General features: G+C 39.3%; 1 protein-coding gene across 3 annotated transcripts in view; it reads right to left on the bottom strand.

Moving 5' to 3' along the window:
- Nucleotides 1-17,298, bottom strand: part of GRIN2A (glutamate ionotropic receptor NMDA type subunit 2A) — a 439,039-nt gene that overhangs the window by 74,613 nt on the left and 347,128 nt on the right. For all 3 annotated transcript variants that reach the window (XM_017533609.2, XM_037740199.1, XM_017533618.2), the window contains 4 exons: nt 15,983-16,151; nt 15,714-15,867; nt 8,901-9,026; nt 4,223-4,452 (listed from right to left, as the gene is read on the bottom strand). In XM_017533609.2, the coding sequence (XP_017389098.1) occupies nt 4,223-4,452; nt 8,901-9,026; nt 15,714-15,867; nt 15,983-16,151 (679 nt within the window). The remainder of the gene's footprint in view (nt 1-4,222; nt 4,453-8,900; nt 9,027-15,713; nt 15,868-15,982; nt 16,152-17,298) is intronic.

The raw sequence follows: 17,298 nt of genomic DNA, 5'->3' as shown, positions 1-17,298 counted from the left end.
AGAGAGAGAGAGAGAGAGAGAGAGAGAGAGACAGGGAAAGGAAAGGAAATAAAAAAAGAAAGAAAATGAAAGGAAGAAAGAAAGAAAAAAAAATTCATAATCTAGGGCAGCCATTTAAGCTCCTGAGCCTCAATTTCTCTATCTGTAAATTGGAGATTGTTTTTGCAACATATCTTAAAGTGTTTGAAAGAACATCTGGCATCCTCTAATGCTTGGGATAGGTCACCTGTTGTTATAAACATCATTTCAGCCAAATAATGCAGCTAGTCTCCTTACAGGTTGGAGAACAGAACATTAGTTTCTAACTTTTTTTTTCATCCAATATGGAGGCAAGTCTGAAGGTCATCCAAGTGACTAAGACATGGCAAGCATTTGGTGATGGAGGAGGTAGAGATGTGACACTAGGAGATAAAATTTCCAGAAAAATGCAGCAATTAACCAAGACATTTTTCCTTTTTTTTTTTTAATGAACCAAAAGCTACACATTTATTAAAAATATCTGTCTTCTGTGCCTGTAAATAAGGGACATCTGGCAACTGGAGCCCCTATTTCTAGTACAGTCTTCTGTTGGTGAAGTCCCACGTGCTTCTTGATGTGAGCAGCAAGCAGGTGTGTCCTTGAGCAGAGAGAGGATCAGCTAGGAGGAGGCCTGGCTGCCTGGACTGGGACCACTCAGTGGCAGCAGCACAGTGCCCAGAGACAGCATGGCTCCCTGAGAATGCATTTGTGGGCTCATCCACTGGAATAAGTTCCCTGAATTCCCTCCATTGGTTGTCACAAAAGACCAACTCAGTGCAATAACATTTCAGGCCCCAGAAGCCAAGAATGGTTTGAGTCGGGCAATGATGAAGATAATGGAAGGTGTAGGAGGAGAAAGGAAGATGAAAAGAGGGAGAGGGGGAGAAATGAGAGGGAGGAGTGGAAAGGAGGAGGGTGGAAGAAGGAAATAACACATTACAGGATCATCTACTGTGTGCCAGGCATGGTGTGAGGATTATTTCTAATCCTCCTATCAACCTTGCCAGAAAGGAAATAATGTCTTCTCTTTTACAGGAAATTAAGCCTAGGGGGATATTGATATACAGAAGGCCAGACAATTATATGGCAAGGTCAGGATTTGAACCCAGGTCCATTTGACCCCAAACATGATATTGCTGAAGAGTACAACATAAATCTGCCTCCCTGAGGATTTCCTCTATCAGAGTAATTCCCAACATTTTAGAAAGCATCCCCATCAACATTTTGATTTTCTCTTAATAATTCCTAGGGAAGCATCTTACCCATGAATTCACTTATTTATAATTCAAGTCCCAGCTCATCTGAGCACACCATGGGCTCCAATATGATTCTTTCACAGCAAGCACTAATGGCTTAAAAGTATTGTAAACCTGAGTTGTTATACAGGTATTCATGGTAAACAAAGAAAAAGCAAAAACAAAACCAACCACAGTGTTCAATATTAAAATAAATTGATTGAATATAGATTTTTATTTTGCAGACTTTCTTGGTATATCTTCTATTAATCTTCAGGGAGCATTTAGCTTATTTACTCCAGGAATTTTGCTGTTTATCTCATTATATCAAACATTTAATTAAAAGAGCTATCAGCTTGCCTCTAATGCTTTGAGCATGGGAACTGTCTCTTGAGGTTATGGTATCTGTTACTGGATGTTTCCAAGTCAGTGAAGGTCAGTCAAATTATTAGTCTTTTAATTAGTTTTCCCACAAGTGGTCATGCTATTTAGACCCAAAACTATGTGGTAAGGCTTTCGCCCTCTTGCCTTTGAAAATAGCAACAAAAAGCAAAATATGCTGCTAACCACTTTATGAAAAATCCTGTCTTCCAGGACATGGCTTCCTACTGCTTCCACTGTACTTCCAGTCACTTCTAGGAATTGCACTTTTGATCCCGTAATGCGACGGAGTTGGATAACAGCCCTTCGTATCTGCAGAGGGATTTATATGCTACAAGGTACATTTACATATGTGGTTCCCTTTCGTCCTCACTGCAATTGTGACTCCCCAATTTACAGGGCAGACTAAGCAGGCACCGTGAGGCGACATGGTTTTAAAAACATCATACAGCTGGCAAGTGGCAGAGAGGAAACAGGCAGAGAGGAAACGTGACTTTTCTGACTTTAAATACAGTGCGTTATCTGCTGCTTCTGAGATACCATGTGCTTCAGGTGGGGATCTTCCAGTAGCTGACCTCAAGTGAAAAATTTGTGGTGAGCATGATTTACTAGTGAAGGGTTCCAGGAGCAGTCAGCAGGGGAGTGGGAGAAAGTTAGGAAAGATTGGAGAAGGGCGAAAAACCAAGGGTCTGATTTAAGGCCAAGTCTCCATCTCAGCTCAGTCTTCAGGGAGCTCCAGAGAGTGATCATACCTTAAAGTTTTTCCTGCTTCAAAGCAGGGGTGCAGCTGGGCCTTTGTATTCTCACACTGATTAGTCTTTGGTTACAGGCAACCCCAAAGCTTGAGGGAACTTAAATTGCCAGGCATTTACCATTCCAGTGCCCAAAGGCAAAAATCCACTGAGGATCCCTGAAGCGAGGCTTTGTCAGCAAAGCATGGAAAGGTGGTGCTGGGCACACATGGCTGCAAAAGGGATCCCAGGAGATCCAGGTGGGGTGTGCATAGTGTCCACTATACCATGCATGTATTCATTCACCCAGCAAGGGTGTCCAGAGCACTTCCTAAGTGTAAAATAACTCTATCAAAAGTATATCCCTGAGGTTCTCTTTCCCCAGCTTTATCTTCTTTATAATATTTATTCCTGCCCCTGATTTCTTTCTTCCTTGATGTTTACTTGTATATTGTTTATTTTTTCCTATGAGAATTTAAGTTTCTTGGGAACCTGAACTCATTCTGCCAAGTTTATCACAGTATCCAGGAAAGACTTTCCTGAAGAGGTCAGTCATGTCTTCCAGGAGAAGCCAGCCATGAGAAGACTGGGGAAGAACAGCCTAGGCAGAGGGCATAAGAGGTACAAGGAGACTGAGTTGGAAGTAAACTTAGTGACAGGGATGGAGCAAGAGGAAGGAAATGTGGGAGTAGGTGAGATAACATAGAGTTTTGTGTGCCATGGTAAGTAGGGTGACCCTCACTGAAGCCTCAATTGGAAGCCATCAGGGAGAGGTGAGCCACTCCAAAGCCTTTGTGGAAATGACCCCTCATCAACTCTCTTGACAAGATTCTTTCAATCACAGTATGTATCATGGATAAGCTGTAAAAGCTTTCCATGGATTGATTTTCCATTCAGCAGTTTGTTGATGAATGCCAAAAGGATATATGTAGACTCGTGTCAACAAGATATGATAGTGAGGTTTTATAATGAGAGACAAATTATCCCCCCACACACGGAACAGAAAATCTTTGCAGTGCTGCAATCTCAATACTTGCTGAGCTTAGCAAGTCAGGATGTGTTTCCTGAATTAAAATTTCAATAGGAGGATGCATCCAGTTTACCCCTTTTCTTCCTCAATGTGCATCTCTGAATAGCTACTCAAACCCCGCAACCCTTGTTACATTTCATTTCAGTGGAGAATGAGAGAGCAGGTGTTTTTACTCCTGTCTTAGTGATGTGGGAAGTACAGCTCCATGAGGGAAGATTAGTGATATATCTGAGTAGAAGGAAGCAGTGGGAAATTAAAACAACAACAACAACAACAACAACTCTCTTCTCCTTTTGTGTGCCTTGAAGACATTTCAGGTGAGTCAGGAGTGCTGATGCTGAGACTGATTTGGCTGTATAGAAAAGAGGAGCTGTCAGATAATTTTGTCTCTGGATAGGGCTTAGAGATGACTTTTTTAATGTCACAGATAAGGTACCCACAGCCTAAAGTGCTCCTTCACCCTTTTCTCATCTAGGCAAATAGGCCTTCCTCAACATTACACTTTCAAAAGGATGATTTTCAACCTAAGCACTTGAGTCACAGGCCATTCACAAGCATCATCAGAAAGATCATGTAAAAAGAAAATATGACCGCTTGGGAAAACCATGCTTCCAAACTAGAACTGGAATCTTTTAGGCCTAGGAGAGCTAAGCTCAAGGTTCTATTTCAAAAACTTTGAAAAAGATGCCAGTTTGAGATAAAAACCCTTCTGGCTTTTGTGCATTAGAGTTGATGGATCTCAGTGAGAAGCACCTGAATCTCTTCCTCCTGAAAGGACAGCAGTTAAGACCAGTCCTCAGACAGAGAGGAAAGCAAGGTGACCTTACCTTTTTGTCACTGAGGCCAGTCACTTGGTCCACAAATTCCTCTTGGATCATGAAAGCGGCCAGATTGGCTGTGTAGCTGGCCAGGAATATGACAGCGAAGAAGGCCCATACAGATACCATGATCTTGCTGGTGGTCCCTTTAGGATTCTGAACAGGCACGGAGTTATTGAACACGAGGCCCCAAAGAAGCCATATAGCTTTTCCAATTGTAAAAGAAGGCCCTTGGGGTGCTGCAGATGACAAAAAGAACATTCTCAATATTTTCTCAAAAAATACATATTTGTGTGTGTACAAGAACCATGCAGCAGCCACCAGTAACACTGAGGGTTGCCAGAATATGAAATTATATCATAGTTGCATCCTGGGACCCTCCTAAAACCACAGCCACAATAACTTATTTTTTCTTTAAAAGTTAGTATTCTTCTCACATTTCTATCTAACTGGATTTTTGCCACATTCCTTTAAAAAAAGAAAGAAAGAAAATGAAAATGGTTATGCAAAATGGGGGTTTGAATAAGAAGCAGTGTTATGACCTGTTTTAAATTTGGATTTGATTCTCATTTGAGGGAACCAATCTTCTTAATAAACATAAAGAGAACCTGACAAAAATGTGTGCATGGGGACTGCTTCCAAATTCATCGGATGTGCTATCGTATAAGAACCATGCAATTCAGCGGGACTGATGTTTGGTATTCTAATGCAATTGTCCCTGCAATTGCTCCTGTTCAAACTCAGATGTAAAGTGTGCACAACATAAGAATTAAACCAAACTAAAACCCTCTCCAAATGGAGACATTAAGGAATGGAACAATAGATCTTAATTCTTCCAGCGCTTCACAGGTGGAAGACATTTCATTGCAGGGTCATGGAAATTTAACACTGATGTCATGTCACACCACTTTTTTTCAATATATCCTTGCAATAGCTATGCAGCCCTTTTAAGATTTTTAAATGCTCCTTGCAACAGACTTAACTAAAGAGACAGAATAATATGTCAGAATTTATGGAGATGGGGCATATGCAGGCTGTAAAACACACACGTTAGGGTTTTCAAGTCTTTGTTTTGCACAGGAAAAAAATCAATTTATGTCCTCATTTCATGGGGAAGAAGGTATTTCTTTAACAGGAGGTTAATTTTTATATCGCTTAAGTAAATGAAGACATGAAAAAATGATCTACTCAGATGTCACCTGGCAATGCAAGCAGAGTGGGCAATAAATAAAGTGGCAGAAGTGAATTCACATTAATGGAAGTTATGAAGTGCTGGGCAGGAAGCCTCAGAAAAGCAAGCTCTCTGTACACTGGAGGCCAAATGCAGGCTATAGCAATGCTTATAATATCCACAATGCAACCCATTAAAGAGAAGGCAGTTAATTCTCTTATTCTCAATCTCAGTCTCTCCTGTTTCTATTTGCCTCATTTTATGTTCTTCTGGGCTTATTCTTAAAAGGCGGGAAATTCTTGGGAAAAATTTAGAGTTAATCCAGTCAACTTTATGAACTACTTAATTTTTTAAGGGATTCACATTGATCATAAGTAACAGCTATTTGGGAATCAGATGTAAGCAGTTGCAAAGGATCGGTCCAAGACTTCTAGGAATTCCTGATTCATATAACTGGGCCATATAACTTTTCCCATAAAGTGCAGTGAAATGTAACAGAAAACCATTTTGCACAAAGAAACAAGTAGCTATTATTTCCTGAAAGTTGCCATATGCAGATGAGCTGGCAACAGAGAGCCTGAAGAGAATGAAGGGGCTGGGGAGTTTGCACACCTGATGGCATCCTTTACAATAGTCTTTCCGGCATGCTTCAGTCGAAGGAGGATGTATTGCACAGGACGGCCTGTGGGTCATTTTTACCTTCCAAGATGTATATCACATTTACTCGCTTATCTGTATTTTCATTGTTCTTGTCCAGTTCCAAGTCACTGCAATCCTTTCCCTTGAAAAACTGACACTTTTTTTAACTGCCCCTCCACTTCCGTTTTCAACTGTTCTCCCCACCCGCTATCCAGATAAAGTAGCCCCAGTGACCTTTTCGCTTGTACATGTATGTCACCCCTCTCCCTGCCATTGTTTTTTTGTTTTTGTCTTGTTTGTTTGTTTTTGAGACGGAATCTTACTCTGTCACTCAGGCTGCAGTGCAGTGGCACAATCTTGGCTTACTGCATCCTCTGCCTCCGGGGGTTCAAGGGATTCTCCTGCCTCAGCCTCCTGAGTAGTTGAGACTACATGCACATGCCACCACACCCAGCTAATTTTTGTATTTTTAGTAGAGGTGGAGTTTTACCATGTTGGCCAGGCTGGTCTGGAACTCTTGACTTCAAGTTATCCGCCCGCCTCAGTCTCCCAAAGTGCTGGGATTACAGGCATGAGCCACCACGCCCGGCCTCCCTCCACCGTGTTTTGAAGAAAGTCTGACATGCTTACCATGGTCAATTGCCTGTCTATCTGATTTCATCTTATACTATTGTCTACCTCATTCACTCATGTCTTTTTAATTTACTTTTTAATATAGACAGGGTTTTGCTCTGTTGACTAGGCTAGAGGGCAGTGATCATAGCCCACTGCAACCTCAACCTCCTGGGCTCAAGTAATTCTCCTACCTCAGCCTTCTAAGCAGCTGGGACTACAGGCATGCATCACCACACCTGGCTAATTATTATTTTTTATTTTATTTTATTTTTATATATTTATGCAGAGATGAGGTCTCACTATGTTACCCAGTCTAGTCTCAAACTCCTGAACTCAGGCACTCCTCCTGCCTTGGCGTCAAAAAGACTTGGGATTACGGGCATGAGCCACTATGGCCCCTCAGCCTTTTTCTATTTCTTGAACATCTCAAGATTAATTTCAGCCTTTTCTGTTTGCTGTTCCTCTTGAATGAAATGATTGTATCTGTTTTTCACAGACACACTCTTATGTCACTCTTCAGGTTACATGTTCAGCTCAGTGAGCATCCTTTCCCATTGGACCATCCTGTCTAATGTAGAGTCCTTACCCCATCACTATCATGTCACAATGTTTTTTTCTTCTTCTTCTTGATATTTATTACAATCTGTGATTATTAATTTGTGTGTCTACGTTATTTTCGCAACTAAATTCTAAGCTCCTTGATATAAAATCTCTCTCTGATTTACCCTCTGGCAGCAGTATAGTGCCTCCTGGCACATAGTACCCACTCAATAAATATTCATCAGATAAATGTGTAAATTCACAACAGCACAAGCCCTGATTACCCAAATGTAAAGATCTACTCTACCACAGTATGGTCACTCACAGAAACTATCTCAGATTCCACTCTGATGGAAATGTTCTTAGTGGTTTAATTACCCTTTAAATGAAGGTTTGCAATCTCCCATTAAACACAAGATTATTTATGGAATTATTAATATTTGGTTGATTGAGGATGGTTTATGTGGTGATCACCACTCTTCAATGGTGAGGAAGAAGTTGAAAGATTTCAGTAAAACTAGGTTCCTAATAGATTCCCATGACCTGTTGACTGTTGGCAATATTAAAACATCCAAGTGAAAAGAATATGTATCAATCACATTAAAGTGCTCTGCTTTCTGGGGGATATGAGACTTTAAGTTCTATCCTCTACCATATGAAGTCATTTTTTGGGGAAAGAGATTTGGCCCTGACACTTTTCTGATAACGCCCACTTAGAAGGTAGTGCCCACTGAGGAAAGCCCACTCAAAATGGTGTAATGTGTTCATGTGTATGACATAAACCCTGGCTAGAGTGGGATCCTTTTAATGAGTTATAGCCAACAAATGCCTCCCAATTCAATTTCTTATCTACTGATTGTCCCTTTATTGTCCCTTCAATGTACTAAGAACAATGCACTTGATCTTAGTGCACTTGATTTCCTCTTGGCACCACCAAGAGGAAAATATAACTCTATGAGGAAAGATATTACTTTATAGTTATATTTATCGTCAAACTAATGTAAATTGATTCAGTAGTTTGAGAAATGTTCTTAAACTAGATTTTATAATATCATTTTCTTTGCATAGACTGAAGTTGAAACCCATTACAATTTTAGCATTTCTTTTGACATGCATTTTCTAAAATTAATTGCCAGAAAAGCTCCTTCAAATCTGCTTTCCCAAGAAATTGAACACCAATGGCTTTCACCTAACAACTATTGACTTCAGGTTATAACAAGATTAAATTATTTCATTTCATTTTATCCTTCAGTTGAAGTAAAGAAACCATACTTGTCTAGCATTACAAGTAATATCAATGACCCAACACCATTCATACAATGGTACATCAAGGCAGTATAGAGTAACGTATTTTTTTTTAATGGATTCTTGCTCTGTTGCTCAGGCTAGAGTGCAGTGGCACAATCTCGACTTACTGTAACCTCTGCCTCCCTGTTTCAAGCAATTCTCCTGCCTCAGCCTCCTGAGTAGCTGGGATTACAGGTGTGCACCACCACATCCAGTTAATTTTTGTATTTTTAGTAGAGATGGGGTTTCACCATATTGGTCAGGCTGGCCCCGAACTCCTGACCTCAAGTGATCCACCCACCTTAGCCTCCCAAAGTGCTGGGATTATAGGCATGAGCCACCATGCCTGGCCTAGAGTATTCTAAAACTGAAAATTTCATTAAAGGCAAATGAAATAGCATCAATATTGAATCATGCTTATAAAGGAGTCCTTACCTTTCCCTTTGGCTAAATTTCTGTTGTATCCAACAGGGCTGAAGTATTCAAAGACAAAAACAGCTATGGCAGAAACAATGAGCAGCATCACAAACATCATCACCCAGACAGAGGCGCTGAATGGTTCTGCAAATAAATAGATGGAGGAATGGAAACGTGATCAGGTATCTTTTCCTTACTTCCAGCAGGAAGCCCAGACATCCATTTGCAAGCTCACCAAAAATATTTTCTCTAATTTGAATCTGATCCTTCAAAAGAAGCTAGTCATTTTCGCTTCTTTTTTTTTTTTTTTTTTTTTTGCAGGGTTTCACTCACTGTGTCACCCGGCACCCGGCTGGAGTGCAGTGACAGGATCTCTGCTCGCTGCAACCTCTCTCTCCTGGGTTCAAGCAATTCTCTTGCCTCAGCCTTTTGAGTAGCTGGGACTACAGGCATGTGCCACCATGCCTGGCTAATTTTTGTATTTTTAGTTGAGGTGGAGTTTCACCATGTTGCCCAGGCTGGTCTTGAACTCCTGACCTCAGGTGATCCACCAACCTCAGCCTCTCAAAGTGCTAGGATTATAGGCGTGAGCCACCACACCCGGCCAGCCAGCCATTTCTTATTCTTCAATTTAAATTATTCTTTATTCTACAAAATATTAGAGATATTTTATAAGACTACAGATAATATCATAAATATAGAGAAGAGCAGAAGACATTTTACAAATTAGGTCAAGGATAATCAGAACAAAAAGAGTGATAAGAAAAGGGAGAAAGTTAGAATGCAAATAAACATGCCACAGGTTCCTTCGTAATTACAGAGCTATCCAGCAGGCTAAAGCTAAAAAGGAAGATTATACCCAAATAGTTAACCATAGGCTCCTGCAAATCATTACAGTTTTTATTTTTTCATGCTAGAAAGATGATATGCAGGGAATTCTAAAAATAAAGGGAGAATTATAACCTGTTGGAAAAGAATTATAAAATCATGGGTGACAGAAATATTAGAAAGTTATAACTATCACACTCTCCATTTCACCTTTTGCTTGAGACAGATGAGACTGCTACAGCTTTATTAATCTTGTTGATGTTGGTAGCAGCCTTAAATTCAATTGAAAGTCTATTGAGGATATTACCTTCACATAATAATTCAATAAAAAGTCATCACTTAAAGGGTAGAGGCAATAAAATATTAGATGGATAGATGGTTTTTCCACTAAAAGTAGTTTTAGTCAGCTCATTTGCATGTGACTTAGGCAGTAGTGGTTATCTCAGAAGGGCAGGCCAAGTCATAAGGCTCTAGGCTGTAGAACACTCTAGAAAGGTAAGAAATATTATGTAAAATAATTTAAGACATCTATTCAACTTGATTGAGGATATGAAAATTAGCTGACAGAAGTCCTTTTATTCCTTAATGGTATACATTTGCTACAAAATCTACAGAAAGTAAATTTTAAAAATGAATACATCTCCACCAAAATGTATCATGGGGAAGAAACTGCCCATAGACACCAATGAACTTAAAACCCTTTTCCTCATAAGCAAATATTTTCTGAGGGTTAAAATAAGTCCAAGAATACCTCTTGAAGAGTAAACACATTATTATTTTTAAATTGCTTTCCTAATGAAGTTACTTATAATAATAAAAACTAGGTTGATTGCAGGCCACCTTCTGATTAGAGTATGACTACTTAGCACAGCTAGAGGTCATCACAAATTCCAATTTAATGAGCTTACTGTTTAATAAGAAATTAATATGTCTGAACTTTAGCTATATTGGATGATTTAAAAGCTGGAAGAAATTATTTCGAATGCAGTTTGATAGTGCAAACATATTAAAAAGCAACAGGTAACACAACTCACTTCAGTAACGTAAGATGCGCTCCAATAAATCAATGAGATTGCAATTGAAATAGTAATAAACAATATTATGTCCCTGAAATCACAGCACTTTAATAATGAGTTGTATCCAAAAAGGAAGTTAGATAAATAAATGATTAGGAGATTTAAAAGTACTTCATATTCAAGAATAAAGTAATTCTCCGAGCTGCATGGTGTGTCTTATCAGAGGAGGATCACTATGATGAGTAAATGAGCACTTACATGAAAGTGTCTGTTCGTGTGCAAGGCACACAACATACAGACAATATATTGAATGGAATAGCTGTTTGATTGCAGGATTAAAGCAAGAAATACGGAGCAATATGCTGTCCATGGTACTGAAAAGGGCATGCTGGTTTTTGAAAAAGCGCATTAATTGGGTAACTTCTATTTCTCTGAAGGCTATGAAAATATTATTTTTAAATATTAGAAGGGAACATAACTGAATTATCCTATGCACATGTCAGAATCTGTAAACCTGCAGTGAACTTTTTTTGGCAGGTGCATCCTTTTTACTAACACGCCAGTCAGAAAATCAAGTGGAAACTGATGAAGCAATGGATCCCAAATGTCTCCCTATTTGGAATTGACCACATCTGTTCCTTAACTTGTAAGCACAGCACAGATCAAAGGACTCTGCTGCGTAGTCTGGTTTTAGTAAAACAAGTACCTATGAGTGCCCCGAAGGGTTACTATTCTCAGACATGACACATGTGCATGCCATGTGTGCACACACACTCCCAGAATTAAAACAAACAACAAACAAACAAGAAAAACCAATAACATTAGAACAGAGTTAAAGCACTGTCTATAGTGTCTAAGGAGTGACCCAGAAATAGTTTAAATACCTCTCTATTACATCCTCTAATGGCTTAAAACAGATGCAACTTTCATCCATGAAGGAACTGCAATCGAGGAGATACCAGGTCAGCATTTCTTTGGATCAAAGAATCCAACATTTTTGGAAAGTCTTCAGAATTAACTAGATGGAAATATTGCAGGAGATGCCATCTCTGTCCTTGAAGAGCCACTGGTTACATTTTTACACAAAAGTTTAAAGGCATTACCTGCAAGTGCTTCTGATGTGAGTTAATGGAGTTTGCGGAGGAGAGAGAAGAGGAAATAATGAAGAGCAACACAATCAGATTTTGAATGTTTTGGCTCTTTCAGATGACTGAGCCAGTGAATGGAAAAATGTGGCTTAGCATGGTTCATTATGACTTTCAAAATCTGCAGAAAATGACCATAAATAAGGGGGTGCACAATCAAATAGGGATGTAACTTAGTGACTAGGAAAAATATTAAGCCTACTGTGTAAAAACAGCTTTGAAAATAGTTTCCTCTGGTTACAATTTATTTTACTTTATTTTACTTTTAATAATGCAGCAGGAAAAGTATGGAGGAAAGGAGGTTGTGCTAAATTTAGCAACATACTCAACTTTTTTATGGAAATGTTTTACAAATGCAAGTAAGATAAAAATCTAGAGAAACTGGGTTGACGCCAGATTCAATATCAGGGAACCATTTTCATAAGACAAGCCAATTGATATTTTTTTCTTTCTGATGGAATTGGAAAAAGAGTTCTCTCTAGCTCACTAAAGTGACCCAATTGTTTTCTTATTTTGAAAAGAAACAATTTCTTTCCATTTTGTTCCATGAACTCACTTCCCCCAACCCTTTCTAACCTCCAGGGCAAAGGATTCCTGCCAAAGAGTCTGAAAGGTAATGAGGGGAAACATTACTAGGAATGACTAAAGAGTGAATGTCCATCTAAGAATTATTAAGATTCTGCATGTGTTGTCAATATCAGCTGGTTGCATAGAGAGGCTCTCTTATCAGATATGAGTATCTGAATCCATGTCAGAGGGACAAAAAGAACATAATGACGTGTGTATTAGTCAGTGTCCACATTACTCCAACAAAGGTTACAAAAATGGAAGCAACAAGTGCAAAATCAAATCCAGAGAGTGCCAAGGATTTTAATAGCTTAAATGGATTATCAAAAATGAAGACAGTAAATCCATAGGGCTCTGAATGCAAGGCAGTATCCAAAATCCTGTTGGTCAATATTTCACTGAAGAGAATGAAGCATAAAAGTTTCATTGGATGATAACATTACATATAAATGAAGACAGCAGAAGAATAAGACAATGAGTTTGGAGTTGGTGTCCACAAATTGGTTCCAATTTACAATTTGCTTTAGTAGATAACAGATTTTTGTCTCTGGAAAAATATAAGAAAGTAGTTGACCTTAATATAACGGTTTTCCCAGTGTGGAGATTTCTCAAAGAACTAAAAGTAGATCCAGCAATTTCATTACTGGGTATCTATCCAAAGGAAAAGAAATCACTATGTCAAAAAGACACCTGCACACATATGTTTATCACAGCACAACTCACAATTGCAAAGATATGGAATCAACCTATGTGCCTATCAACTGATGATTGCATAAAGAAAATGTGGTATATATATACCATGGAATACTACTCAGCCATAAAAAAGAATGACACAATGTTTTTTACGCAACTTGGATGAAACTGGAGGCCATCATCCTAAATATTTGCTAGTCATCTAGCAAACAAATGACTGTCATTCTTTGTGGGATGGATGATGGGTATGTAGATGCTGAATACATGTTTATGGGCTGATTTGAATTAACTGTGGACTGACAAGTTCTTTTAAATATGTTTTCAAGACTCTAAGCAATAGAGCTCTTAATTTACATTCTACAGAGTCAAGACCAGTATCTGAATATGTAATCATATTTTTTTCAGTAGCTCTTTCTAAGTTTAAAATAAATGAAAGATGTGAACTAGTGGATGGATTTTTCAGGAATGAAAAATCTAATACTCCATGTCCTCACTTTACAAGTGAGAGCTACGCTATGGGTATGAAAAAGCACACAAGTGGTATAATGGAAACTGGAGACTTAGAAAGGGAGAGAAAGGAAGGGAGATAAATGATGAAAAATTACCTACAATGTACACTGTCTAGGTGACAGGTACACTGAAGGCCCAGACTTCACCACTATATAATTCATCCATGGAACCAAAAACCACTTGTGCCCCTGAGCTATTGAAATTTTTTTTTTTTTTGAGGTGGAGTTTCGCTCTTGTTACCCAGGCTGGAGTGCAATGGCACAATCTTGGCTCACCGCAACCTCCGCCTCCTGGGTTCAGGCAATTCTCCTGCCTCAGCCTCCTGAGTAGCTGGGATTACAGGCACGCGCCACCATGCCCAGCTAATTTTTTTGGATTTTCAGTAGAGACGGAGTTTCACCATTTTGACCAGGATGGTCTCGATCTCTTGACCTCGTGATCCACCCGCCTCGGCCTCCCAAAGTGCTGGGATTATAGGCATGAGCCACCGCGCCCGGCCTGAAATTTTTTAAAAAATTAAATATGTAATATTTTGCCCCACTCCTACAGTTTTCCTACAGAGATTCAGGCTTGTCTTAACCTTCCCTAATTCGGGGCAAACCCACTTATATGGGAGTGCCAAGGGGAAATTATTTATCTGAATTTCATGATATTCAAGAAGATAGTTACTGTCAAAAGTCATTTATGATAACCAAACAGTTAATACAACACTTTCCTTTAAAGAAAAAAATAATGTTTCACTATGTTCTGTGAAGTTTCAACTACTCTAGCCAGGCTACCCAATATAGTCAAATTGCTAGAGAAGAGCACAGAATAGAAAATATAGCTCCTTGATTAAAAAAAAACACTTTTATGTAAAAACAGAAATTTATGAAATGGTTAAAAAATCAAAAGAATTTCCTTCTTTACAAACTATTTGGCTTAATAGGTAGTCATATTTAAAATATGATTCCATTACTTTTAAATCAGCATATACTTTTCAGACTACTTTTATTTTGTTTAGCAGAATACTGGCATAAATCATTGGGCAGTCATCATTAGTTTCAGTCTTATATCTAGCAAACAAATGACTACCGTTCTTTGTGTGATGGAGGAGGGATATGTAGATGCTGAATAAAGGTTTATGAACTGGTTTAAATTAACTGTGGACAGACAGGTTTATTTTTAAAATGTTTTCAAGACTGCAAGCAATATATCTATTAATTTACATTTTACAGAGTCAAGACCGGTATCTGAATATGTGATCATATTTTTTTCAGTAGCTTTTTCCAAGTTTAAGGCAAATGAAAGATATGAAATGGGGGTGCAGGGGAGTCAATTAGGATGCATTAGGCCACTGTCACACTGCTATAACGAACCGCCTGAGGATCACTTGAGGTCAGGAGTTTGATAGCAGTTTGGCCAACATGGTGACATCCCGTCTCTACACAAAAATTAGCCAGGGATGGTGGTAGGCACCTGTAATCCCAGCTACTGGGGAGGCTGAGGTAGGAGAATCACTTGAACCCAGGAAGCAGAGGCTGCAGTGAGCTGAGACTGCACTATTGCACTCAAGCCTGGGCAACAGAGCTAACAGACTCCATTTCAAAAAAAGAAAACTGTTGAGACTGGGTAATTTATAAAGGTTAGAGGTTTAATTGACTCACAGTTCCACATGGCTCGGGAGTCCTCAGGAAACTTACAATCATGGCAGAAGGGGAAGCAGTCAAATCTTACATGGCAGCAAGTGAGAGACGTGAAGCAAATGGGGAAGTGCCCCTTATTAAACCATCAGATGTTGTGAAAACTCACTCCCTATCACAAGAACAGCATGGAAGAAACCATCCCCATGATCTCATCACCACTCACCAGGTCTCTCCCTCAATACCTGGGGATTTCAATTCAAGATAAGATTTGGATGGGGACACAAAGCCTAACCCTCTCATAGGATAATTCAAATGCAGCATCCTCTGATATATGCTCCTATGGCCAAACAGAACTGAACAGGTTTCTGTCTGGTCCCATCGTCTGAGCAAACAAGAATTCCTACAATTCCTTATAGAAAAGCAACAGTCACTATGAAATTCACACACCTAGAAAAGCAGAAGGTGAGACGGTGCCATTACTTCTTGAAACCATGACACTGATTCCCGTTTCCACAAAGGGCACAGAGAAATCCACCACTTCAGAACGTTCCTCGTTGATGGTGAGCGAGCCAACCGCCATGACTGCCCGTTGATAGACCACCTGGATGCAAGAGGAAAAAAAAAAAGCAACAGTACCTTTACTTTTCCTGCCAACATTCTTGAGGACTGCAGGCCCTTTGTCTGAATGAGAGCCCAGGGATGAAAAGATAACTTACTTCACCAATCATTCCATTCCACACATTGTTAACTTTCTTGCCATGCTTCCCATTGGTCACCAGGTAGAGGTCGTAAGTAAACTTCACAGTTCTGGAAAGCTTCTTCAGAATATCAATGCAGAACCCCTTGCAGCATTTCTTAACATTCATCCCCTCATTGGTCGAATTGCTGTAAAGAAAAATCCCAAGACTTTAGAATGTTAGCAAAGGAAGGTTTGTTCACAATCATTAGCTATACTCTTCTATTTTTCAGATGAATAAACTTGAGTAACCTGAAGTTTAAAAACGGAAGTGGCTTTCCTAAGGAGTATATGACAGCAAAGGCAGAAAGTATCCTTAATTATAGCAGTTACCATGACAAGAGCTAACACTTATTGAGTAATTACTATTTGCTAGGCACTATCCTAAAGGCTTTATACTAATTGCTGAATTAATCTCCATGTCATTTTCTGAATTAGGTAATATTTACACATCCATTAAACAGGTAAAAAATACCAACTCTTAAAGATTTAAGAGTTTATAACATATACAACAACTTTAGATTAGAGTTTGGTCATCTGATCTAAACTGAGTCATAAAAACTTGTTAGTGAATGGAAGAGAGGAGGATGTGAAATTCTCAGAGAAAGCAGGGTTTTGCTTCATTCTATAATTACGGAGGCTTGAAATCAAGGGGGAGAAGTGATGGTAACCAGAGAACTCCTCAGCCAAGAATCAGGAGACCTGAGTTCTATTCCATGCCTGAGTCTGTGGACTTAACTTATCTTGATAGAGCCAAATGTTACATGATGGCTCAGAAATAACGTCTTCCCTACTTACCTATGTCACATGTAGTACAAAATGAGACACTTCTAAAAGCAAGGTCCTTGATCATATAAAAGCCCTGTTAAAATTTAAGCTATCTTAAAGGCTATCATATACTCTACCAAGGGTATACTTATTGCTCTGTACCAGTCACCCTGCTGTATTCACCTGAACAAGTCATATTCAAAGGACACCTATGCAAATCAGAAAAATACCTTTAAAAAGAAAAAGGCCAGGTATGGTGGCTCACACCTGAAATCCCAGCACTCTGGGAGGCTGAGACAGGTGGATGACCTGAGGTTATGTTGACCAGCCTGGCCAAGATAACAAATCCTGTCTCCACTAAAAATAGAAAAATTAGCCAGGCATGGTGGCGGGTGCCTGTGGTTCCAGATACTTGGAGGCTGAGGCAGGAGAATCACTTGAACCCAGAAGGCGGAGGTTGCAGGGAGCCAAGATCAGGCCATTGCACTCCAGCCTGGACAACAAGACTGAAACTTTGTCTCAAAAAAA

This window comes from Cebus imitator, unplaced genomic scaffold (assembly GCF_001604975.1).
Source record: "Cebus imitator isolate Cc_AM_T3 unplaced genomic scaffold, Cebus_imitator-1.0 Scaffold4, whole genome shotgun sequence".
Lineage (NCBI taxonomy): Eukaryota > Metazoa > Chordata > Mammalia > Primates > Cebidae > Cebus > Cebus imitator.
Note: the sequence above shows the minus strand (reverse complement) of the source record. Positions and strands in the feature narration are given on the sequence as shown.